The sequence below is a fragment of the Ptychodera flava genome, chromosome 17 (assembly GCF_041260155.1).
Source record: "Ptychodera flava strain L36383 chromosome 17, AS_Pfla_20210202, whole genome shotgun sequence".
NCBI lineage: Eukaryota > Metazoa > Hemichordata > Enteropneusta > Ptychoderidae > Ptychodera > Ptychodera flava.
The window spans coordinates 7172561-7198867 of record NC_091944.1 but is presented as its reverse complement, the minus strand read 5'-3'; the positions used below and the strand labels follow the sequence as shown (position 1 = coordinate 7198867).

General features: G+C 38.5%; 2 protein-coding genes across 2 annotated transcripts in view; both read left to right on the top strand.

Annotated features, from left to right (window-relative positions):
- LOC139115290 (uncharacterized) overlaps positions 1-26307 on the top strand; it is a 149860-nt gene that overhangs the window by 76112 nt on the left and 47441 nt on the right. The gene's annotated exons all lie outside the window — the stretch shown is intronic.
- Positions 13904-15662, top strand: LOC139116564 (uncharacterized). The gene is made up of 3 exons (XM_070679160.1): positions 13904-14670; positions 15047-15181; positions 15462-15662. Exons 1-3 carry the CDS (start codon positions 13984-13986, stop codon positions 15660-15662), a joined length of 1023 nt encoding a protein of 340 aa, XP_070535261.1. The 5' UTR covers positions 13904-13983.

Here is a 26307-nt window from a genome sequence, read left to right as displayed (position 1 = left end):
AGCTGTGGTCTAGGTTGCTGTGGAATGACATTGATGCAACGGGTGCATCAGGCCTGTGACTTGCATAGTAAAGTAATCTGAGGAACGTTCAATAAAATTGACACATCTCTGCTGGTAATGACCATTGAAGGAACTTTTGATTACATCACACATAAAGATGCCCTCACTGCCTCTAGTGTCATGATGGCACATACTATACACATGGTTTGGTGGAATTGTAGAAATGGTATGGGATCGGGTATGTTGTTGTGATCAGCCATTTCGGATCCTATAATGAAACAAATTAATGTGCACAAGAATGCAGCCATATCACGTTTAAACAAAATCAGTCCATCAAAGGACAGTGACCTATGTTTATGTTTCAAATACATAAAAAATCACACCAAAATTGAAATCAAATGGCTGTCTATTGACCATATGGATCATAGCACAAAATTAGTAGACATGCATATGTATGCCATACTACTTTATCTTTGTACCAAGTCTCGACAACATTGGATAATTTGCATATAATTAAGCCTCAAAGACATGAAGAACTCGAAAAATGCCCATCTGGCAGTGATATTGGGGAAAATGACAATCTGGCAGCCATATTGGAACATGTCACAAAGTACATTGACATGTATATGTATGCCATAGTGCATGATCTTTGTGCCAAGTTTGGACAGAATCGGTGTAATGACCTTTGAATTAAGCTTCAAAGACATGCAAAAATCCAACACAATAGCAGTTCTGCAGCCATATTGGCTCCTATCGCAAGGTTAATTGATACATGCATATGTATGCCATAGTGCTAACCCTTTGTGCCATGTTTGAACAAAATCGGTTCAAGGATTTTTGAGTTATGGTTCAAAGACATGAAAAAATCGCAACAAAATGGCCGCCTCACGCCCATATTGGATCGTATCACAATATAATGCGACATGCATATATAGGCCATAGTGTTATGCCTTTGTGCCAAGTTTGAACAGAATCGGTTCAAGGATGTTTGAGTTAATGGTTCAAAGACACGAAAAATCGCAAACAAAATGGCCGTCTCACGCCCATTTTGGATTGTATCGCGAAAAAAATTGACTTGCATATGTAGGCCATAGTGTTATGCCTTTGTGCCAAGTTTGAACAGAATCGGTTCAAGGATGTTTGAGTTATGGTTCAAAGGCACGACAAATCGCGAACAAAATGGCCGCCTCACTCCCATATTGAATTTTATCGCAATATAATTCGACATGCATATATAGGCTATCGTGTTATGCCTTTGTGCCAAGTTTGAACAGAATCGGTTCAAGGATGTTTGAGTTCAAAGACTTGAAAAATCGCAAAAAAATGGCCACCTTTCGGCCATATTGGATCGTATCGCAAAATAATTTGATGTGCATCTGTAGGGCATAGTGTTATGCCTTTGTGCCAAGTTTGAACAGAATCGGTTCAAGGATGTTTGAGTTATGGTTCAAAGGCACGACAAATCGCAAACAAAATGGCCGCCTCACACCCATATTGAATTGTATCGCAATATAATTCGACATGCATATGTAGGCTATAGTGTTATGCCTTTGTACCAAGTTTGAACAGAATCGGTTCAAGGATGTTTGAGTTCAAAGACATGAAAAATCGCAAAAATATGGCCACCTTTCGGCCATATTGGATCGTATTACAAAATAATTTGATGTGCATCTGTAGGTCATAGTGCTATGCCTTTGTGCTAAGTTTGAACAGAATCGGTTCAAGGATGTTTGAGTTATGGTTCAAAGACACGAAAAATCGCAAACAAAATGGCCGCCTCACGCCCATATTGGATTGTATCGCAAAATAATTCGACATGCATATGTATGCCATAGTGTTATGCCTTTGTGCCAAGTTTGAACAGAATCGGTTCAAGGATGTTTGAGTTATGGTTCAAAGACATGAAAAATCGCAAAAATATGGCCACCTTTCTGCCATATTGAATCGTATCGCAAAATAAATCGATGTGCATCTGTTGGTCATAGTGCTATGCCTCTGTGCGAAGTTTGAACAAAATTGGTTCAGCAGTGTCTGAGAAACGACTCCGGACGGACGCACGGACAGACGCACGGACGGACGGGACCCAATCTATAAGTCTCCGCCAGACTTCGTCCGCGGGGACTTAAAATACAGGCAAATCTGTCCAGACGGCGCTGACTGATACTTATTCGAGTAACGTACACACTGCCAAAAACGGAACTGTCAGTGAGCAAATCAACGATTTGGGTAAACGACCCATGCGTCACACATTGTAGCTAAGAAGTCCAACTCGCGCACGTTTTTAGTGCATTATATTAAAGCAGTACTACCTTGAAATATTTAGCGTCAGTTTTGTGAATTTAGAATGCGTTGGGAATAGCAGATCGAGTTACAAAAATGGCAAGAACTTATACTATTAAACGGGGTTTACAAGCAGTTTGTATATAGTACTTACACAACAAACAGAAGAGTAATTCACGGACTATTGTACTTGTCGAATGCTAGACTAGCATATGTACTTTTGTGTCTACGGTTACAACATAGGGTTATCAAACTACACATTTCTAAACTTAAGAAATAGAAGTTTCATGTGCAATTAACTTTTATGACCAGAATGTCAGTATAAGTCAACTCCCATAAAGAAGATATAAAATCAATCCCTTAAGGAAAGATCTACAGATCTAAAAAAGGTAAAGGAAACTGGTGATCTCTAAATGTACATATATTTAGATTAGATTGTTAGGGAAAAAAGTACCGATACACTAACGAAAACGGAGTCAGCGTGTCTTTGTTGTACTGCGCAACAAAATAAACGCAGCCACTGACCATGAGGGAAAATGCCAAGAGGATTTGACCGGTTAAGAAGGGCTTGACTACGCAGTTTCTGCGTAGTGAAGCGTCATTACGTATTCATGGTGACCCCTGGCCACCTGTCAATATCTTTGGGGGCTTTTGTCTTTTGGCCTGCTTTGCATATGCGTCGTTGGACACGACCTGCCAATCACCCAGGTAGTCAATTAAACTATTAATTGACTGTTTACCGACACAATTAACACTATCCAGCAGTATCAGATATATTTTAATCGCGTGGCCCGGGTGGGCACAACGTAGGAACGCGTGTATTTCTATGTGTACGTTTCACTTGTGGCGTTGTTTGTACCATCGTGCGTTTGAAGTCCTTGTTTCACCTACAGCATTAAAATAAATTTTCACAAGCACAAACTAAGGAAAGAATCTACACCGCGACTGATGAGAAACAACACCCGGGTTTCGAAACGCAAGCGTGAAAGGGCGACTCTATCAACTTTTTTAACAACATAGGTCCGGCTGCGTCTCGCCATAAGCTTTCCCCACACAAACAAAACATTACCGTACACACTAATCCACACTTCTCTACAAATATCCAAAGCGAAACAAACATTTTTGTTAATACACACAATCGAATAAGAATGTAGGAACACATTTTCGAAACGAACCAAACACAAACTCGACACAAAAACATTTAGGATAGTTAGGTGGGGAGCCTCTTTCACATTTTTTACATCTCGCTATACTACGGCAACCGAGGAGGCTCATGAAATCACTTTTCATACTTGTATTTCAACTTTGATTTTGACTTTGGATTTCCTTTGCATTTTCATTTTCATTTTCTTTTCGAGTTTCGTTTTTAATTTGATTTGTTGTCTCGAATTAAAACTGACTTTCGATTCACTTTACATTTTGATTTTCGTTTTAAAGTTAGAATCATACTCATTCTTGAAAATGAAATTAATTTTCATTTAGATTATAATTTTGCTTCTAATTTTATCTCTTAAATGAAAATTAAATGTAGATTTTCTTTACGTTTTTATTTCTCATTTTCATTCTTAAATATGAAATTAATTTTCATTGAGATTTTGAGTTTGTTTTTAATTTTCTCTCTCGAATGAAAATTGAATTCAGATTTCCTTTACATTTTGATTTTCGTTTCAAAGTTAGAATCATATTCATTCTTGAAAATGAAATTAATTTTAATTTCCATTTTGTTTTTGCTTTTGATTTTATCTCTTGAATGGAAATTGAATTTAGATTTCCTTTACGTTTTTATTTGTCATTTTCATTCCTAAATATGAAATTAATTTTATTTCGATTTTGATTTTGCTGTTGCTTTTATCTCTTGAATGAAAATTGAATTTATATTTCCCTTATGTTTTCATTTTCATTTTCATTTTGAGTTTGGTTTTGATTTTGATTTGTTGCCTCGAATGAAAACTGATTTTCGATTCACTTTACATCTTGATTTTCTTTTTAAAGTTAGAATCATATTCATTCTTGAAAATGAAATTAATTTTCATTTCCATTGTGATTTTGCTTTTGATTTTATCTCTTGAATGAAAATTGACTTTAGATTTCCGTTGCATTTTGATATTCGTTTTAAAGTAAGAATCATTTTTATAATTGAAAATGAAATTAGTTTTTATTTCGAGTTTGATTTTGCTTTTGATTTTGTCTCTCGAATGAAAATTTACTTTAGATTTTCTTTACATTTTGATTTTTGTTGGTCAGTAAGAATCACTTTCATTCTTAAAAATACAATTAATTGTCATTTCGAATTTGATTTTGACTTTGATTTTTCTTCTCTGATGAAAGTTGACTTTCAATTTCCATTTCATTTTGATTTTTCACTTTCATTCTTGAAAATGAAATTTATTTTCATTTCGAGTTTGATTTTGATTTTGATTTTGTCTCTCAATTGAAAACTGAATTTGGGATTTCCTTAACGTTTGATTTTCTTTTTAAAGATAGAATCATTTTCATTCTGCAAAATTAGATTCATTTTTATTATTAGTTTTATTTCAATTTTGTTTTTTCCTCGAAATTAAATTTCGCTTTATATTTCTGTTTGGTTTTGATTTTATGTTGCTAAATGAAATGCATTTCTGATTTAGTTACTATTATTTTGTACGCTAAATTCAAAGAGTAAACTTCGTTCTGACTTACATAATTTTGATTAATAAAAGTTCAAATAATTTTTTACTCTAATTTTGATCTTTACTGAGATTTTAACTTTGATCTATTCTGAATTGATTTTGATGTTTGTTTCAAAAATTTTAGCCCTTTTTCCCGACCCCTAAGGTCGCTAAAACCCCGGGAGGAGTACTCTTCATATTTTACTACGGGGGAATGCCTCTCAAGTCGAAAACGTCTAGCCATGTATATTCCCATATTATAACCCGTCATCAGGAATTTGATCGACAAATTTGTTGGTTTTAACTTTTATTCTGTTGCGTGTGAAAGTTTTCCTACAGTATGGGACATTTGCTTTATGATCGACCAATACTTTGGGTTTCTTCCAATAAAAAACCGACCGTGAAAAAGTGACCCATTCGGGCGGCACATATGGTCCACTTATTGATAGGAGTAAGACCCCGGGCAGTAAAACTGCAGAGGTCATGGCCAAAAGTAGCCGATTTTCACATATTATGAGTCCTTTTCTGCTGCAATTTTCTCAATATGAATGTATATACAGCTCTGTTCTTATTTTGAAATAAAATTTTTGCTTTCATTTTAAAAATGATTTTCATTTTGATTTAGATTTCGATTTGCAACTCAAAATCGTTTTTGTTTTACTTTTGATTTTCATTTTTCAACCTTTGACTCTTAACCTTTAACTGTTAACCTTTCGATTGTCACATGATGTCTTTGGACCAATCAAAAGTGTTACGTATCTATGTACGTGTAAACAAATTTAGGTACCAATTGGTGCACTTGTATATGGCTGCGCGGACGACCCTGCCGATCCCGACCCTCAGAAAGACGTAAAGACACATGAACGTGATTTCATGATTATTAGTAGCTCTGCGTGGCAAGGCTGTGTGTTACCGTCGTTATACGGCCTCTCACCACAGGCCGTATAGGCCTACGCCGGTAACACACAGCCCTGCCACGCAGAGCTAGATTATTACCTGCTCATTTGTGACCTGCTAATCTTGTCCGTGATTTTAAGATGCAGTATTAAAGGTGACGTGAATTAAGCATAAAAGCGCGAATTCAGTTGGGCTTGGCGGGGTTTTGGCGACAGCCAACTCTATTTTGTGTGGCACATTCAATGGTTGCGTGTGGTTCGTTACACCGCGGCTGCCTATTGTGTATCCGTTAGAAACAAATTGCTTACGAAACTGGGGCAAAGACTAGTGGCCTCCGGGCCCGCCTCCGGGTATCGAACCACACACAACTGTGGCATGTTCGACACCGTTCAATTTGCTCACAAGCCTGAAGAAGTGTCAATTGGGTGAGTAGAGAGGTACGTTGGCCGAAAGCAGTGTTCAGTTGTACAGTACGTAGCGCCAGAATCCGGTCCTGCTCCTAAGAGGGCCATTGCGCTGGCCGGGCGCATTGTACGTACCGGGTACATGTCACTTCAAGGCTGTACCGATTAAAAGCTTGCTTTCGGCCAACGTACCTCTCTACTCACTGTGTTGACGGAAAATTAATTTCATTTTCAAGAATGGACATGAAAAATCTAAATGTAAAAAAAATCTAAATTTTCATTCGAGAGATAAAATCAAAAAACAAATTCAAACTCGAAGCGAAAATTAATTTCATTTTTAAGAATTAAAAACGTAAAGGAAAGCTTAAGTCAATTTTAATTCGAGAGATAATCAAAAGCAAAATCAAACTCGAAATGAAAATTAATTTCATATTTAAGAATGGAAATGAAAAACCAATTGTAAAGGAAATCTAAAGTCAAGTTTCATTCGAGAGATAAACTAAAAACCAAAATCAAACTTATTTGTAAATGAATTCCATTTTCAAGAATGAAATTGATTCTTACTTTAAAACAAATATCAGAACGTCAAGGAAATCTAAAGTCACTCTTTTATTCGAGAGATAAAATCAAAAGTAAAATTAAAACGCGAAATGAAAAATATTCTTACTTTAAAAACGAAAATCAAAACGTAAAGGAAATCTAAAGTCAATTTTTCATTCGAGAGATAAATAAAAAACAAACTCAAAATCTCAATGGAAATTAATTTCATACTTAACAATAAAAATGAGAAATAAAAACGTAAAGGAAATCTAAATTCAATTTTCATTCAAGAGATAAAATCAAAAGCAAAATTAAAATCAAAATGAAAATTAATTTCATATTCAAGAATGAATATGATTCTAACTTTAAAACGAAAATCAAAACGTAAAGTGAATCTAAAGACAATTTTCATTCGAGAGAACAAATCAAAATCAATACCAAAGTCAATATGAAAATGAAAATGAAAACGTAAATAAAATCTAAATTCAATTTTCATTCAAGAGATAAAATCAGAAGCAATCTAAATTCAATTTACATTCAAGAGATAAAATCAGAAGCAAAATCAAAATCGAAATGAAAATTAATTTTATTTTCAAGAATGAATATGATTCTAACTTTAAAACGAAAATCAAAATGTAAAGTGAATCGAAAGTCAATTTTCATTCGAGAGAACAAATCAAAATCAAAACCAAACTCGAAATGAAAATGAAAATGGAAAGGAAATCCAAAGTCAAAATCAAGGTTGAAATTCAAGTATGAAAAGTGATTTCATGAGCCTCCTCGGTTGCCGTAGTATACTGTCTATGATTCTAAAAATAAAGTCATCTGCCACTTTTTCTGTATACGCGGTTTGGCAAAACTCATCTCTTCAATCGAAAGTCGGGTGATTTCATGGTTCTTTGGGTCACTTAAGTGTACGTCGAGCTTAAGGAATGTGGTTACATTCGCGATGTTTTATTCGAAATTATTTATTTCTTCTAGGGCAAATGCACGTAATTCATGCTGTTCGAAATACTGGCCGCTCATAAACAAGACAATAAACTCAATATCTGTGCATCTTTACTTTTATTGTCAAAGTACCACCGACACCCACAAAAAACCAAATGGTTCAGTCCAGGTATTTGCAAATCTGCCATCCGACTGGTCAACAGGAAATCAACCATCGGTGTCTTTTGGCACGCGTATACGCCAGTCACCTAGGCGACGGTAATGCGCACCACTTATCACCATCGGGAAGCTACTCCTCCCCCTATACCACTGGCGATCCCACCCTCAAGGCACTGCGTTATTCAACCAAGCATTGTTATTGTAATTTCCTGCATAAAATTAACAGCGAGGTCAACAGGTCAAATCCTCTTGGGATTTTCTGGCATGACGTTATTTTCGGACAGAACACCAAAACTACCGTCATCAAAGGTACACCGCCTATTCAATCGACACCACAAATCAAACAAAAGATTCAATTTGTATTCTTATCGTTAAAAAAAGTTCCTCATGACGAGTTGAGGAAAAACCAAAATACTGTAAATTTGTACAGAAAGAGCTTGAACGCCCCGGGGCGCGCTTCACGTTTCCTGCGTCTGCATCTACACATTCTTCCTTTGCCAATCGAGATGGTAGCTTCAGTGAAACTGGGATAGTATGAACAGAACAAACACGGCTTCAAGCAGTTCAATATAGATTGCTGCCATCGAAATGCCAGTATTATACACCTTATTTATATTTGACCGTTTGACCGACACCTTTACCCCTCCCCGCGACTATCCGTACTACTGAGGCCTATAGTGTGTTTTTCCATTAACGCTATCCGTTTTTAGCGACAGTTCTCAGTTCTTCCTAGAGACGGAAACCCCTTGCTTCAGTGAGTTGGATAAAATCGTTGATAATATTGAAATTTTAGATTTTTTTCATTTTTTGGGGTTCAAGACATGGATATATTTGTCTTACATAAGCTTATCCATGACGAAATCAACATGTTAAAAAACGTAAGTCCTGGTAAGGACGGCCAGCACGCCTTTTCAATAGAAAATGATTTTATGACATTTGCTATATATTGTCTGTGTGTTGTGTCTGTAAAAACGTCAGTGGCAACGTTTATTTTGTCGCGCGGCACAACAGAGATTTTCGCTGTAATACTCATGCCGTACTCAGCGCGGGCTGTCGTCGACTGAGACACTCTAGAGACTATCATCTACAAGCGGAAAGTTGCGCCTGGCTCGCAACAATGCTTACTGCCAGCGTATACATTACTATTTCGGAGATTTTATCGTACTGATACTTTAAATAAAACTTTGAATGATTGACTATATTTATTTACAAGTTATTTAGAAATTGAAATTCGCTGCACTGTTTATCTCACCACTTCACAGATAAAAGCCAGCTAAAATGAAAGAAAAGTTGGGCCTAATATTAGTTAACAAATGCTGTGCCGCAGCCGCCAAAATCGTTGTCCAGTCAGTCATGAGCCTTGTACGCTCTAACGCGTAAACATTTACATTGTAAATGAAGTTCTGCCGAGCAAACAAACTTTGAAATGATCACTAATACATGTGTTTTCAGTATAAATGTCGGCCTTGCTCCAAATCAAAATCATACAGCAAAACAATCGCTGGTTTTGGAAGTGCAAGTTCTAGTTTGTTTCTGGTTGAGGTCCGGCTTACGAGGCGCCAAATGTAAAAAACATAATTTACACAATCAAGCTTTTTTAGAGATAGAAAAGGTGGAATATATATATATATATATATATATATATATATATATATATATATATATATATATATATATATATATATATATATATATATATATATATATATATATATATATATATATATATATATATATATATATATATATGTGTGTGTGTGTGTGTGTGTGTGTTTGAGCGTGTGTACACACACACATACAGATAGATTGCCCCACACATATGTTCGCGTATGCATACATATACATAAATACATATAGAAAAAAAACACGCGCACGCATATAGCGTATTTATTCATACATGTAGAATACATACATACACGCATACATAATAAGTACGCACATACATACATACACACATAGATACATATATACATAGATACATACATGCATACATACATACATACATGTACATACATACATACATACATACATACATACATACATACATACATACATACATACATACATACATACATACATGCAGACAGAATACTGACTTACGCATGTACACACATACATTCCCACAAACATACATTTACACACACTACTTACCTACCTACCTACCTACCTACCTACCTACCTACATACATACATACATACATACATACATACATACATTCATACATACATACATGCATGCATACATACATACATTCATACATACATACATGCATACACACACACATAAATACATACATACATGATCAGACATTCAAATTCACAAGTCAATCGGAGACACTCAGCCGACAGAGAATATGAGATTCATTGAACATGGCATCCCTTACCGAACCTGCAGACCTGAGTAAAGGCTGGTGCAGATCTTCGCAGCTCGGCTGTAGCAGATTACTTGCAGATGTCTGCAAGTTGTCTGATTTTGTGCATACATAATTAGCTTTGAGCTGCAAATGGCAGCTCATGGGGCATGGTATATTGACTTGTGAATTTGAATGTCTGATCATGTATGTACATGTATGTATGTATGTATGTATGTATGTATGTATGTATGTATGTATGTATGTATGTATGTATGTATGTATGTATGTATGTATGTATGTATGTAATATGTAGGTGGGTAGGTGGGTAGGTAGGTAGGTAGGTAGGTAGGTAGGTAGCAACTCAAATGCAGCTCATGACTTATGACCTGCAGACATACAACAGCTCATAGCAGACAACTTTCAGCCCATGACTTTTGACCTGTAGACATACAACAGCTCATAGTAGACCACTTGCAGACATATAACAGCTCAAAATGGACATTGTTCATTCACCATTATTATACTACATGTAATGGGTCACACTTTATTTGTACACACAAAAATCATTCCAACTTTTCCCCACACAGAAACTGGGCAGTTTGGATTATTCATACCTATCTTAATCCTACTGTTCGTAATGTTTATGTCGTAAACACATCTACCGCACATTTTAACACCTTTCCCAGGTTCTTGAACCCTGTTGGTCAAAATTGGCTGTTCTTGCCTTTTTGATCACCCCTCTTAAAATGCTTGGATAGTTGACTTGGAAAACAATTAAAATTAAAAGTTTCAGTAGCAATTAAGCCAAACACCGGAAAACACAGAAAACATGCATGGCTCATTACGCGTTCTCAGTAGGTGAAAAAGTTGAGGCCCTCGATGACTGTTACTGGTGGACAAAGGGCGCAGTGAATGGCCAAACACACAAAATCAAACACAAACACCAATAGCCAAACACACAAAATCAAACACAAACACAGAGAACGAAAAAATAGTGTAGGTGATGTGTGCAGCCGCTTTCCCTTTATTACATTCCTAATCTTCATTGGAACTGAACACGAACTCCACGAATTCATTACACTAAGGCCAGAGAAAAAAAAATCTTGTTCATCGGATTTTTTGGACCAAGTTCCAGGAGCGGCGAGCGAATTTTTTTTTTTTTATTTTTTTTTAGGCCGAAGGTAAATGCGGTTCTCTGGCATTTTTGCACAGATGCAGACAAGGCAAGATAATTGTTTCCCTTTTTACCAGAAATATCTCAGACAAGGAACACTGATACTGGTAACTGAATTCAAGACTATATTTCCCCAACAATAACACAGGCCATTACATTCACAGTTAGAGTTTGCACAACATATTCTGAATATTTCAACATTCTCTCAGAATATAACTGAAATGTACAGCAAATCACTGAAATCCGACAATTCAATATTGTCCTTCAATATTGTCCTGGTGGAACCTAGCATCTGAGTTTTTTCATTTTACTTTGGCCCCATGTTTTGACCTCTTTACCACTGTCTGCACTGTCTCTACACAGTTTACACAATGGTCTAACAACACTGTACTGTGATCGGAGTGAAGTTATATAGTCATCATTCAGATCGTACTTTAACATCGACGCAACAATGTGTTTTGTCATTGCCGTAATTTTTTATACTTTCGATGCAATTTTCATTCAATCGGATGCACCGTCCATCTGCTGTCACAATCTTGTTGAACAAATCGCCGAAGGTAATATCAGGACAAACACTGAATAGCGTCTTTAGAACTAACTGTTGGCCATCACCACGTCGAATGTTGGCGATCAAATTAATACTCATGATGTGACATGTACTAACCTAACCAAATCGACCCACTTTGCGCCGTGATTCGCCAAATTCAGACGTCACAACAACATGTTGGCGGTCAACTAAGTCCGTAAAAACATGTAGGAAGTCTCATTAAAAATCCCGTGCCCACGAAAACCCGACAAAGTGTAGGGCGCCACCAGCGGCAGTACTAAACATATTTGTAATGCGGAAGTAAGAATTTGCCGCGATCAAAAAAAAAAAATTTCCAAATATGCCAAAGTAGAAGCGGCGATTCCGATGAACAATTTATTTTTTCTTCCTGGCCTAATCAACAAAATGCATCCCACTTTCAAATTTTCATATGAAAGTCCCTCACACGAAATAACATATCTTGACCTAGTCATTTACAAAGGTCAACGATACAACAAGGAAAACATACTAGACACCAGAACACACACAAAACCAACAGATACATTCCAGTTCCTACATAGAAAATCATGTCATCCAAAATCAACCTTCAAGGGCCTAATCAAAGGCGAAACATTAAGGTACATGAGGACATGTAACAATGAAGAAGACTTCAACAACAAAGTCAAAACATTTAATGAAAAGCTATTACTGCGAGAATATCCACAACAAGAAATATCAAACATCAATGCGGAAACAAATTACGCTAAACGAAGAACACATTTAAATCACAAACAAACGCACAACAACAAATAAATTGATATTTGCTACCAAATATAGTCCACACATCAAAACAAAAGACATCAAACAAGCACTCCTGAAGAACTGGGAAGAAATAGAAAAAGACCAAACACTAAATAATTTATTCACGATGAAACCGATCATCGCTTACAAAAGAAATACAAACATTGGCGACACACTCATAAATGCACAAGTACACAATCTTAGAGAAACGACCGAACAAAATGCAACACAACAAACGGACCCAAACATAAGTATTCTAGCCTCCTTGCTAGACGAACAAAACACTGACAATAATTAAACCACGAACAGTGAAACACAAATCTAAGGAGAGCAATCTCCAAAGAAAAGCGACTGAGGAAGAAACCACACACTGGTTTCGAAACGTAGCGTCAAAGGATCACCCTGTCATTCGACAGCCAGATTACGGCTACGTCTCGCCATGGCTTATATCTACACCAATAGCCAAACACACAAAATCAAACACGAACACAGAGAACGAAAAAATAGTGTAGGTGATGTGTGCAGCCGCTTTCCCTTTATTACAATTCAGTTAAGGCTACCCTCGGCTTTTCCAGTAACCGCGAGTTACTGGTAGTGGTAGCCTGCGGTAACTTATGCACACAAAAACGATCACGGACGTACCATGCACGTACAAATACCACGATAGTAAGCTTACGATGTTGTGTGGGCCGCTGTGTGCATGTTTCATTCACAGCGTTACCTACGAACATATCACTGCACACGGGCACGAGCTTTAATAGGCGTCTTCAAATTGTCCCTTTCCAATGAACTTTATTGTTGTATTTGTAGTGACATGTGTGGAACCAACTAATTTGTCATGCTTTAGAAAGAGTAAGTGACATGTGTGGAACCAACAAATTTGTCCGCATGCTTTGTAAGGCCAAAAAAAAAAAGAAATGTTTCTGGTCAGCGCGCGCGTCACTTGGACAACAGCGCGTCACCCTTTTTTTCCTGTTTTGTGGCCGGCGACCGCGGCAAGCTACGTACTGCTTCAGCAGCCAGCTATAAATCAAGTTTAAGAGTCACTCGACACTGGTGGCGGGCTTCATACATCTACCTCATGCATGTACCTCTTTCTCCAAATATTTACCCACAAGTCAACGTCCATATATTAGTATCCACACACATTGCGAAAGGATGCTTGGGAAGGATATTTTAAGGTATAAGGTCCACCCAGCATGGCCGTCTTCTCAGTAATCCGTCAACAAGGAGCACGTACGTTACTATTGACATGTTAATCTCAGTTCAAATTACGTTCGGGTCAAAGATCCTAAGACCCTTTGGCCTTGTCGATGTATCCGCAGAGACGACGTTACTAAGACTCTTCCATGATTTGAGCAGGGGTGTTTTGAATACTGGCGATAGATTTGTCCTGGAGCCGGAATATTCTGATTTTCCCGTAGAGAGTAGCGTGAGTACTTCAATGATGGGCAACTTTCAGTCAATACCAATGTCAGTGACAATTTCAGCACTCGTCGAGTTTGGAAAATATGTCACATTTAATTTAACTGGTGGTGAGCTGCAGAAAGAGTCGAGACAAGTACCAGTGCAGAATGCCTTTCAGTTGTTGATGGGCGGTGCAAGAAAAAAAACGTGGCCGAAACAGCGACAGCTTGACAGACCTAACGCTCGTTACAAGCTGCACAATGACATTGTACAGTGGCTGCAAGGGCAGAATCTAGGATGGGACTACGGCAGCAGATCTCTTGGTGACCAATTTGTGAACGTTTTAGGGGATGCTCTGTGGCTTATTGACCCTCATCGCTCAAAATTATCCTTACAACAGTGTGTGATTCCAGAGTTTTATGACATATTCCAAGGCTACAACTGTCCATCAGTCCACAAACATGTGTGTAAACCACTGAAGGCAGACGAACTACAAAATTCATCACAACTTTTGTTCAACATTCTTGAACAGGTATGTTTCATGTAATTTTGTCCTGCTGTCAGTGTTAAAACTATTGAACGGGTATGAAGTGTTTATTAAAAAAATACTGGAAGAAAATAATCTGTGGTGCCACTTTGAATACATATTATTTTGAAATACCACAATGTATATGTATACTGTGTGTATGTATGTAGGTATGTATGTATGCATGCATGTGTATATATGTATGTAGGTATGTGTGTATGTATGTATGTATGTATGTATGTATGTATGTATGTATGTATGTATGTATGTATGTATGCATGGTGTGTGTGTGTGTAAGGAGGAAGTCTGAGAAAAAAAATATTCACAATGTATTTCGTCTGAGTATCTCTCACTTTAAATGTATTGCAAATTTCTCATTCAGTCTTGGATCTGTAAAAAGGAATGGTCAGTCATCAGAGAAGCTACTGAATCCCTTGCATCAGTCTTCAATAAATATGCATCTTATCTGAAGAAGCAACTAGACATGACAACTACCCATCATAAATCTCAACAACTGGTAAGGTATGTTTTCTATTTATTATTTAAACTTCATGAAAGGAACTTTATATGCATAGCAAAACCAATTGTATTTCAAGGAAATCACTGAAATTATATTTAACTCAAAGCATCCTCCTCATATCACATGATGAAGCCATGATTTTTAAAAGTAATGATTTGAAAAATTTCTTGGAGTAAATGTACATATATCATGTTGCAATTCCAGGACTGTCCTGTACCGGTATTTGTAAATCAAAGTATACACTGCTACTATTGTTTTTCTGTTCTATTCCATGCAGGTCAGACAGTTGGAAGATAGCATTGGTATTTTTAACCTCCCAACATCAACTGCAACCTCACTGAAAACACTGGATCTTGTTGAACCAATCATGACAGCTCTCAATGCCAAGGAAGCTTTCCAGTTCATATGTGTGAATGAAATGTTACCACTTGACAGGAAGAAGCGGTATGAATCTATCAGGACTTTGAAACTCAATTGACTGCCTACTAGAGCAGTGCTTTACACATACTCACCTGGTGGAAATATATCCAATCAGCATTTCATATTCGAAAGAACCTGCAGACACAATGGTCATGTCGAAAAACTGCTCAGCTTACCATTAAAATAGAGAAAGAAGCACCAAAATATCACACACGACAGATAAGGAGAGAGTTTTCTGACAAAGTAAGCACTCTAGCCAAAGTAAAACCAATGCATCTCAGAGAGCTGTATCGTCTTTTGACAAATGATTCTGCTGCCCCCTCCACACAACAGGAAGCAGAAAGAGACCAGAGAGTGCAGATGATGGTTGAACTTGGTGATCCCAAGATTTTCTGTGACTTGCGTACTCATAATCCAGGCCGCCCTCCAATGTATGAGAAATTTTGGGAGGTTACAGCTCAGTACATAAACAATGTGGCAGAGACTGCAGTGCATGAGCGGAGACATGAGTCAGTCACTTACATGGCAGCTGCTATGAGTGTTCGACATCTTCGTGATGAAGTAACCAAAAGGTGCCCTGAAAACACACCTGCTCCATCAAAACAATGGTTGCGCCTCCAATTCTGGCCAAAAAATCCATATACCAGATCAGCTGTACAACATACTGGTAAACTTGAAGTGAAATATATGGTCCAACAGCGGCAACTGCGAAAACCACACATTGACAGCCACTATGCATCGGCCTATTTCCATACTTAAAGAAATGGCCATTAAGTTCAGGGACTATGTTTCCTTTCTGTGTCTTGATGACAAACACAAAGTTAAAGTTGGGGAGCCAGGAGTACCTGTGGCGGCAGTAGAAAGGGGAAAGCAAGTCTTAGTTGGTCTTAACACAAGTTTTGAAGTAGCTGACCATGACTTCACAAAGATGACACTGACGCCTAGTGTTGCATTGATGGTTGATGTTCCAAGATTCATCACTGATAGCTTTTATCGTGGCAGAGTGTTTGTTGGCATCAAGTGCAGCACCTTTGAAGCATCTTCACCCCAGCGACATGCCACTGAACTCAACAAAGTGCTCCGTACACTTGATGATGATGCTCCCATGAAACTGATGTATAGTGATGGTGGGCCTGACCACAGAGTTACATATTCAAGTGTACAACTCTCCTTGATCTCAATGTTCCTTAAGGATGACCTTGATGCTATCATAGCACACCACCAGGCCACTCTTGGAAGAATCCTGCTGAGCGGATTATGTCAATTCTAAACCTCGGCCTTCAGGCAGTTGGTGTAATGCGGAAAGAAATGAGTGATGAGTCTGAAAAGCTCTTGCAGAAGTGTAACTCCATGAAAGATGTGAGGGAAATGGCAAAGAAAAATCCACAGCTGAAGGAAGACATAAAGGATAGTATTCAGCAACCAGTATCATTGATCTCATCTATTGTACAGAACTTGCAACTCAAAGAAGAAAAGTTCAGTGTCTTCACAAGTGCCAGTGATGAAGAAATTGATCAACTGTTGGACCAACTTCACCAAATAGATGACAGCTTATCAATCAAAATGACCAAGAAGCAAGTGCTTCAAAGTGAGAACATGAAGGAATTTTATGACAAGCATGTCATGGAGAGACATTATGTGTTCAGTGTGATGAAATGTTCTGACAGTGACTGTAAGTTACACAAAGCCCCAAGACTGCCAAATGATGTTTTCACTGGACTTCACCATTTGCCAGACCCAGTTCTGGATGACTCTGGTATGCACTATAAACCATTTGCTGAAGTGTACGGTACAGTGACGACTGAGAAAGATAGGCCATCTTTACAGTCAAACACATCTACCACCAAAGGCCATGGTCTTCCATTCAGTCCAAGTGCCCAAACTGCCTGCCGGGTTAAGCGTACAGTGATGTGTCACGAATGTGACAAACCGAGAGTGCTGCATGGCACAAACAAACTTAAACAGCATGAACTTAACCAATTAGATGCTGCAATGGAAGAAGTAGACTTCACATGTGGAACAGATATCCACAATTTCATTCCTGAAGGACAACCAGGTCACATCATCAGCAAAGTCTATGTTCGGCATGATCTGCAATGCACATCTCCAGTTGAGATACCATACTTTTCATCATCTGTGTTTCCTGCAATTTGCAGTCATTGTGGTAGTGGTGAAGATTTACTGTCTGGAGAGAGAGCAGCTGACATATACCCAACATGTACTGATTGCTATGACACCAAACCAAAGCGGCTGAAGAGAAAGAGAAAATTCTTTAGTGCGCGTCATCAGTGACTTCATGAACAGAATACATGTGACTATATTGATAACGCTATAAAACTGACCCTCCTCCCTCCCTTGAGGGGAAAAAAAAAAAAAAAAAAAAAAAATTCGCGTCACCGCACCATTTTATAAAGAAAGGCCTGACCAGAAACATTTCTTTTTTTTTTGGCCTAAAGAGTAATTTTAATTCATTGCTCTTGTGTTGGGGGGTTGTCAACCTGATGTAATCGCAAATCCTCAGATTTCCATCTGATGTAAGTATGTACGTAAACAAGAAAAGTAAACTGATGAATTTTGATAGACGTGGTGGCTATGACCAATTTCAGCCAGATTGGTCACAGCCACCACGTCTAAGTCTGTGTGGGAAAAGTTGTCATGTATTTTTTCTACCTCATGCCCTGCTCAATTCAATCATTCCAACTTTTGGCCATACAAATTTTGACGTGGGCACTATCCGGTTCAGGCCGCGAGAACCGGATAGTGCCCACGTCTATGAATATTCAGCGTGAACGAGGGCGATAAAACTACAAAGACTGCTTCGGATAAGGCTTGCAGGAACGCAAACAAATCATATCCTCTAAGTCCCAAATTCTACACTTGGCTCTTCTAAGTATTTTTCTGCACTCCCACCTGGTCAGTCCACAAGGATTGGATTTTTCGATAGTTGAGAACGGCGACACCAAACGATGAGTCCATTGTCCATTTAGTTGAAACGGATACTAGCAAAAAGTGCATGTTCTGTTGTAAAATACCAAAGTCACCATGTTTGGTCGAAAATGAAAAGAAATGCGTTGCGAAACACGATAATTTCACAGTCCCTCAAACCACGGCCATACATGAACGCGCTCGCGTATGTCCGTACGCTCTAAGCTGACATTGAATGGTATGCATTACACGTCAGCGACGAGTGCTACGCTTGCGATCGTGTCGATCGGTACGACGGTATGACATGAATCAATGGTCCAGTTCAAGTTACTTGAATGACTATATACAAAACTGTTTTGATGTTTTCTGCTCTGTTATGGACAAGGGTCTGGCATTCACAGGTGCAGAACATTTCGGCCAAGGGGACATAACACTAAAACAAAACTGACCAACTTCGCCTTTTGTAAGCGCTAGCGTTCCCGGGACAATGATTCGTTCCGCCCGTACCGGGGCCCGTACCTCGATCCAAGCTTTGTACTTAGCCGGCAGTTAACTGTTTTTATCTTTTATCTAATGTAAGCCTAGTGTAGCCATGTGAGATATATATATGGTCCAATTTCGATATGTTGTAGTCTAATTTTGATATGCTGACTTATTTACTATATCAAATCACAGACAAACAGAAAACTCAACTCACTGCTAACATTGCCAGACAACTCAATTTTCTCAATTCTCTTCCAATAAACCCGAGACAATTTTACTGACAGTATTACACTGTCACAAACTAGTCTGTTATGGTGGACTGTGTATACACTAAAGTTTTCGATTTCATAAACCAGAATTCAGATCTCTCCGTTCAAGAGACGAAGACGGTTTCTCTTACAACTCAACGTACAAGACTCAAATTATGATGATCGTTCTTTCTCGTATGTCGCTGTAGCAAGCAGCCATAGCTCTCGTACGTTGCGACGGAATAATTCTTTTTCCATTGCATGACGGGGTTTTCCCGTTGCAATCCATATTCGTCCGGGAAAACGAGAGCTATGACTGCACAGATGAATAGACTTTCTAGTCATGTTCGGTCAGCATCAAGTACTGAAGTTTTGAAATCTTGACTAATGACCTGCTTCTCTGAGAAAGCATAGTCATGCGACAAGCGCCAGTGAAAATTTTCTTTATGCTTTGTCTGGAAAACTTAGGTGATTTTGCTCAGCTCACTTCTGACGTTGCATTTAGTTGCGTTTAGGACCCAATAAACAAAATGTTACACTTGTTGGGGGTGTCCGTGATAAGTGGAACGGCGTTTCTGTCCAATCACTGGCCATGCTTAGTTTAGGCGTCAAATTTAAAATTCGTTGTTATCAGTGCGTACATATTGACACACACACCCACCAACTCATTAAGCTGGCAAAAGCTCTCGCAGAAATTTGTATGGGAAAAAGTTGTCATGATGCTCACACGTGAGTAAAAAAGATAACACCTGATGTAGGACGAAGAAACACTCATTTATTACTAAAGGACACGGGAAAAAGTTTAAACAAGTGTAAAACCGTAATAAAGCTAGCATAATGTTATATCAAAACTAGTACAAACTAGTCAAGATTACTGTCATGGACAACTGACGTTGGAGAAATTGTGAGATGTTTATCTCAGCATTGCATAATGAATAAAAGTTCTTTGGAGAAGTTGTGAAGAGTTAATCTCAGCATTGTAAAATGGATCAAAGATCTTGTAGTTTATTCAAATATTTCCAGCACTCATCAATTCCAATAAAGGTTATTCTGTTGTATAGAATAAAATATAGGTAACATCTGCATGCTTTGAACAAATAGAAGTAATGAAATTGAGATCCTCTATATGGAAAGGACATCAAACTATACAATAAGCAATACACATTTGTTTTGGCACTTTATGACAAAGAAGAATTGCGAGTGTATAATTAAATGGATACACTTGGCAACCAAATGGACCGCGGGAAATAAAAGAGTAACTTTCTGTAAAATCACTTCACAGCAAACGTGCTCACAAGTTCTGTTTACTCACTGAAACCATGGCATCATCCTCTCTATGGAAAGGACACAAGTTCTGTTTACTCACAGAAACCATGGGATCATCCTCTATATGGAAAGGACATCAAACTATACAACAAGCAATACACATTTGTTTTGGCCTTTAATGAGAAAGAAGAATCTCGAGGGTGTAATTAAATAGATACACTTGGCAAGTGTAACTTTCTGTAAAATCACTTCACAGCAATCGTGTTCACAAGTTCTGTTTACTCACACAAACCATGGGACTTCCATGCTGAAACGACACAGTGCTAGGGCTACGCTGTAAATTTAATCGCTCGCTTTTTTGATGCTTTTATAATGCCAAACTGTGAAGTTTTCCTTCAACGTGAAGCCTTAATACAAGTCACAGACGAATTCTGAAATGATAGAATATTGAGAAAGACAAGTTACTGAAATGTGAAATGATGATTTACAGTGCTATAGTGCGGACAAAAGGTTCGGTTAGCTTTAAAAATCTAGCGAGAATTTACATTAGCGAACTTATCAATAAGCCAGTAGTCATACAAAGGCCTTTCGATGAAAAGAAAGTGAAGCAAGGCAAGCTGGCAAAGACTGAACCATATTACATGGTGATCGAAAGTCGGCAGTTTTATTGATGACCGTTGTGTTGGATTGATCGTGTATTAATTAAGCACCCTATCTTCTTCAACCATACAATCGAAAATTGGCAGTTTTACTGACGACTGCCTTGAACTTGAAGCAACAAGATATCCTCGATGTAACAAATGTAATCTTCAGAAAAGTCTGTACAAACAAGAAACGAAAATGAAGGAGACTGCGGGATATGTCAAAGTAACTTACCTTTGGCGATCGGTATGCGGTTTGTCATGCCGTTTGCGATTGCAGGCAACATCCATGGTTTGACATTTCTCGTAACGGCGAAACCTATTGGTACGTTGAACATGTCGTCAAGTATACTCGTTCGATTTGCTACCATTTTATCAATGTCTGGATACCGTTTTCGGTGAAATTTCATCAAAAGTTTATTATTTATTTATTTATTATTTATTTATTTATTTATTTATTCACAATGAAGGATTACCCATTTACAAGCACAAATCGGAGAGATGACTCAATAAGGTTGTAATCTTCTATGGGGTCCTTTAAACAATTACAGCAAAAATAAAAGTTAAAGTCTATATAAACTGTAAGGACTAAAAAGCGAAGAAGAAACATGACAGTGTAACCCCGAAGCTAGTTCAATACGTGTAGAGTAACTGTTGATGATGCCGCTAACAATTTTACCCGCGTGACCTGGGTCGTTTCGCGAATCTGACCAATCGTGGACAACTTTTCACACGATAAATGAGTCATCGTGCGTGATGCAGCTACCAACAACGCGACACGCGACCGTATCTTTTTCTCGGGGGTCCATGATTTGATGTTCGGACCTGTGCGGAGTAGAAAAAGTAACGGTACTCGGACCTAAAAATAACAAAGGTAAAAAGGAGCACAGCTTTCGAAACATTAACATTCAATGAACAATGATTCTGAGGAAGACACGTTGATATACTAATAGGGCAGTTGTAATACAAACTTCTCATTAACGCACAGGGCTTTCCGGTATTTTCATATTGTGTGCATATATGCTCATAGGGTACGCTGTTACACCGTAAACACGTCCTGGATCAATTTTCTGAGCCGAGATTGCAAAACGGACGCACGCAAATTTATTTTAAAAATGGACTGAACTCATTAAATACCTGAACGTCCTTCACTGTTAGACTCTGCTAAAACGAAAACTCAATTTATGAGCCCATCTATAGCTACCTCTGCTCATGTTTTGCTTTCGAGCTGCCATCGAGCTGTGACAAGCGTAGTGTCAAAAGATTTTACCTCGAATAGTTTTGAGCTGCATAACGGCTGTTGACCGATCAGCCAAGAGCTGCACAAGCCTGAATTTCGTCTTCAAGACACACTCGATTCTGCAGCAGACAAATGATTGCTTCAAACGCTCTCTGCAGATCGGCATGCGGCATTAAAGGGCCTATGACATAAAAATAAAAACGTCTATTGACCCATTTGAGCTGTTGCAAATCCATCTATTATCGACTTGTCAAATTTCTTTGCCATTTGTGCATTCCTTGTGCATTAAATTCGCATTTTAAGATGCGGTATAGGCTGGCAACTTTTACAGCTTCGGTAAAAATGCTGCCGCCATGTTGTTACGTCATCGAAGGAACGCAGTTCGCCCGCACGCTGGGGTACCGCCATAGTCAGCAATGGCGTTTGCTCGCACCTGATGCAGATTTCGATCGTGTCAGCGAGCAGAGCGTTGGCATGAGTGACGTTTCCACACCAATTTAGAAAAAATAGGCGACAGTAATAATTTCCAAGTATATATTAGGAATTGGCAGCAAATTACGCCATATAGGCCTGCCACACACGAGACTCGAGAGAAAGTAGCTATGTACACTGAGTAAAATGTTATTCGAAGCTGTTTGCTCAGCCGTTCTCTTAACTGGAGATTTTTCGTGACTTTTCCTTTTGTGCCGTTGTGCAAAATATTCAACATGTTTGGTATTTTTGCCTCGCTAGGTAAATTTCTCACCATGTGCACAGGATCGGCGAAAGTATTTTCCTCAATCACTGAAGCATGCGTGTGGAGATCATATATGACATTGACAGTACAATGCAACGCCCGTACGTTAGCTCCGGCATTGAAACACGGTGGCGTGACACACAATGAAGGATGGCGGACAAGGTAGATTTGTCTTCGCGTTGCTACTGGTTCGAAGAAGAAATATTTGTGGAATCTTGGGCCGTTATATATTTTGTTGCAGTGGTCTTTGGTATTGAGATATCGACTTGTTCAGTTTCGTGAGTGATGGACAGACGGGGCTGAGCAGTGTACAATCACACGATCGACATTACTGTTTGTTTGAAAATCAACATTTTAGAGACTGGGACTATTAATTTGTAGGTTTTTATAAAGAGTGGTTGTCTGTTAACAGTGATTAGTACGCTAATTTTCTGACGGGCATCGATAGGAGCCGACAGAGACGGGCAGTGGAATTGTATTGACCAGCGATTCACCCTCTGTTTTGGCTTCAAGGGCTCAGTGTCGACCTTTTCTCATTCTATTCATATGCAAATATGGTTGTCACTACTTCCAGTGGCCGGGGGAATAAAGTTTGTTATATTTTTATTTAATCAAAATATCTTTTGTAAAGCCAAATAAAATGTGTACCATTACGCTGTTGTAAGTCATTCTCAAAGTGGACAGTTTGCCCTTCAGCCAGTGTGCTATAATAGCCCCAAGCACATACACATACAATCGTCTGTTCATGGGTAGATGACCTTGGGCGATGAAACGTCTGAAGTGTTATCTGGTTATCACATATTTTGCCACCTCTACAGTATTTGTTTTTGATTGGGCCTTTCTTTTGATGGATGTCAAGACATAATCACGTGCCATTAGTTTAAACAAAAATATGCCTGATACAAATGCACATGGATGCGGGGCCGTGCCCTTGCCTCGTTTGGTCTCATTTTCGATTGGCCATTGGTATATGATGCCTGTCAAAACTTAATCACGTGCTATCAGGATAAACAAATTGGGTGAATGTGTAATAAGATAAACAAGGCTGGCTATGCAGTACAGTCACAACATGCTTTCTTGAGCGGTGATTTATAACAGTCTGTCTAGACGTTTTAGGAATAAGAAATGCATATGAAATTATGTGTTGGATTATCTTCTGGGCTTTTGAACATTTAATTTACCTTCTTGCTTGAATCGTGATCTACAACCTAAGGCGATACTAAATTAGTGCAAACTAAATGATATTTTTTCAACGGTAATGAAGACAGAGCAAATGTTATAGTGTCCGTACACTGACTGTTTATGTTACTCTACCCTACGTAGAGCAACCATGGTGCACTCGAGGCGTGAGACTGTACTTCCGTGCTTGCTCTCTCGCTCTCTCTCTCTCTCTCTCTCTCTCTCTCTCTCTCGAAAAAAAAAAAAAAAAAAAAACATGCTAAGGAAAACGCAGAGAAGGTGGCGGAGATGCAAGTCGTAGGGACATACGAGCACGCCTTGTCATTAATGATCGATCGAAAACAGCCGACATTGAGGGGATTCTTGTTCGGTGGGATGGGACGACATTACAGTCAGGCGACTGTCTCTCCCACGCATGGTTCCTTTTATTTATTTAAAAAAAAGAGTTTATGATAAGGTGGTACCGGTAGTTCCCTTTATGGAGGATGTTTTTGCCCTTAAATAATATGTAGTATCGCAACTATCAACTGGAGATATGGGCGCATCGTAACCCTCGGATCGGACTACCTAAATAAAAACGGCGCACACAAATAGCTTGATCATATTCTTGACAATTTTTCATTAGCTGTCGATTTTCTTTTTGTCCTGGGGTATCCCCTGGAACAGATTGAACAAATATAAGATTACTGAGCACGGCATTCGGCTTCAGTAAACTAGTATGTCGCACCTTGAATCCCAGTTGAATCCCAGATCTGGCGCAGATTTGAAGAAAGCGGACACGAATGCATGATCGCTGCACAACACCAATCTGCCGGTACGGTACTTGGCGGGTATCGTTCTGCCCCAGGCGCTGCGCTTTTCACTCAAATTTTAAATAATCCTTGGTCTTTGGAAACTTAAGTAACAAAACACCATCACTGGGAACCTTTAGCACCCTAACGCAATATAGCGGTTTGGCATGGGTAATATTTTTATACAAAATAGTCTTCCAAATTCTATGGACCTCTACGTATCTCTGTTAGGCTTCGCGGTACTGCGTTCCTTCGGTTACGTCATTTCCGTATTTGCGAGCTCGCCCAAAGAGCACTTCCGGTCTTTTGCGGGATCGCTGTGATTGGGTTAAAAAGTGCTTATTTTATGGTTAACGGTACGGTTTTCAGCAATAATGAATTTATTTCACGTATTATTTATACTTAAGGCTGCTAATGCAATGAAGATAGGTTCGTCATGTCATAGGCCCTTTAAAACTGGTTTGAGCTGTCACAGCTCTGAAACCGATCTGCTGCAGCGAAATGAAGATCTGCATGTTTGCTACGGGATGGAGGTAGAAAGCAATCTCTTGCTACCTCCACGTCGTCTTTAATGAATCTCATGTACTCTGTCGTTTGAGTTGCGCTTATTTACTGGTGAATTTCAATGTCTGATCATTTCTAATTCTCGTAAACACAACCTAGCACCATGCTCTTGTGTACGTCCATGCCCCTTGGGTCGAATGCACCGAGGAAAGTCCTTGGCCAAGAACACAGGTTGTCGTAACGTTGCTTGGATAGTCGTTCCGAGGCGGGCGGCTGCAGGTCGCCGTTTACTTGGAAAAAAAAGAAAGGTCAGACATCGATTTCAGACAAGCAGCCAGAAAGAAACAAAAGAAACAATCTGGCGTCAAATAAATGATCCTCGACTATCACAAATACCTTCAAATGTTTATTGCTCCAGTATGGCCGGCCTAGAAACTACAATTAGTTTAAAATTTGACCACTTGGAGAACACGAACATATTTTTATATTTTTTTTTTGGCTAAATATATTATGTTTTATACATTACATTTCGTAATTGTTTTAACATTAAACTGATCTTGTGTAATTTGATATAAATTTAATGATTTACAAATTAGTTCAAGAGTTATTTTAACGCCACGTCAATGGTCCATTGCATAAATATCGATTCATGCCCATCATGTTTTGGTAGTTATTTGGTGCTAATTTCTT

Coding starts and splice junctions, on each gene's coding strand:
- LOC139116564 (XM_070679160.1), top strand. CDS start 13,984: ATGTTAATCTCAGTTCAAATTACGTTCGGGTCAAAGATCCTAAGACCC. Junction 14,671..15,046: donor TGTTCAACATTCTTGAACAG/GTATGTTTCATG, acceptor TTTCTCATTCAG/TCTTGGATCTGTAAAAAGGA. Junction 15,182..15,461: donor ATCATAAATCTCAACAACTG/GTAAGGTATGTT, acceptor TATTCCATGCAG/GTCAGACAGTTGGAAGATAG.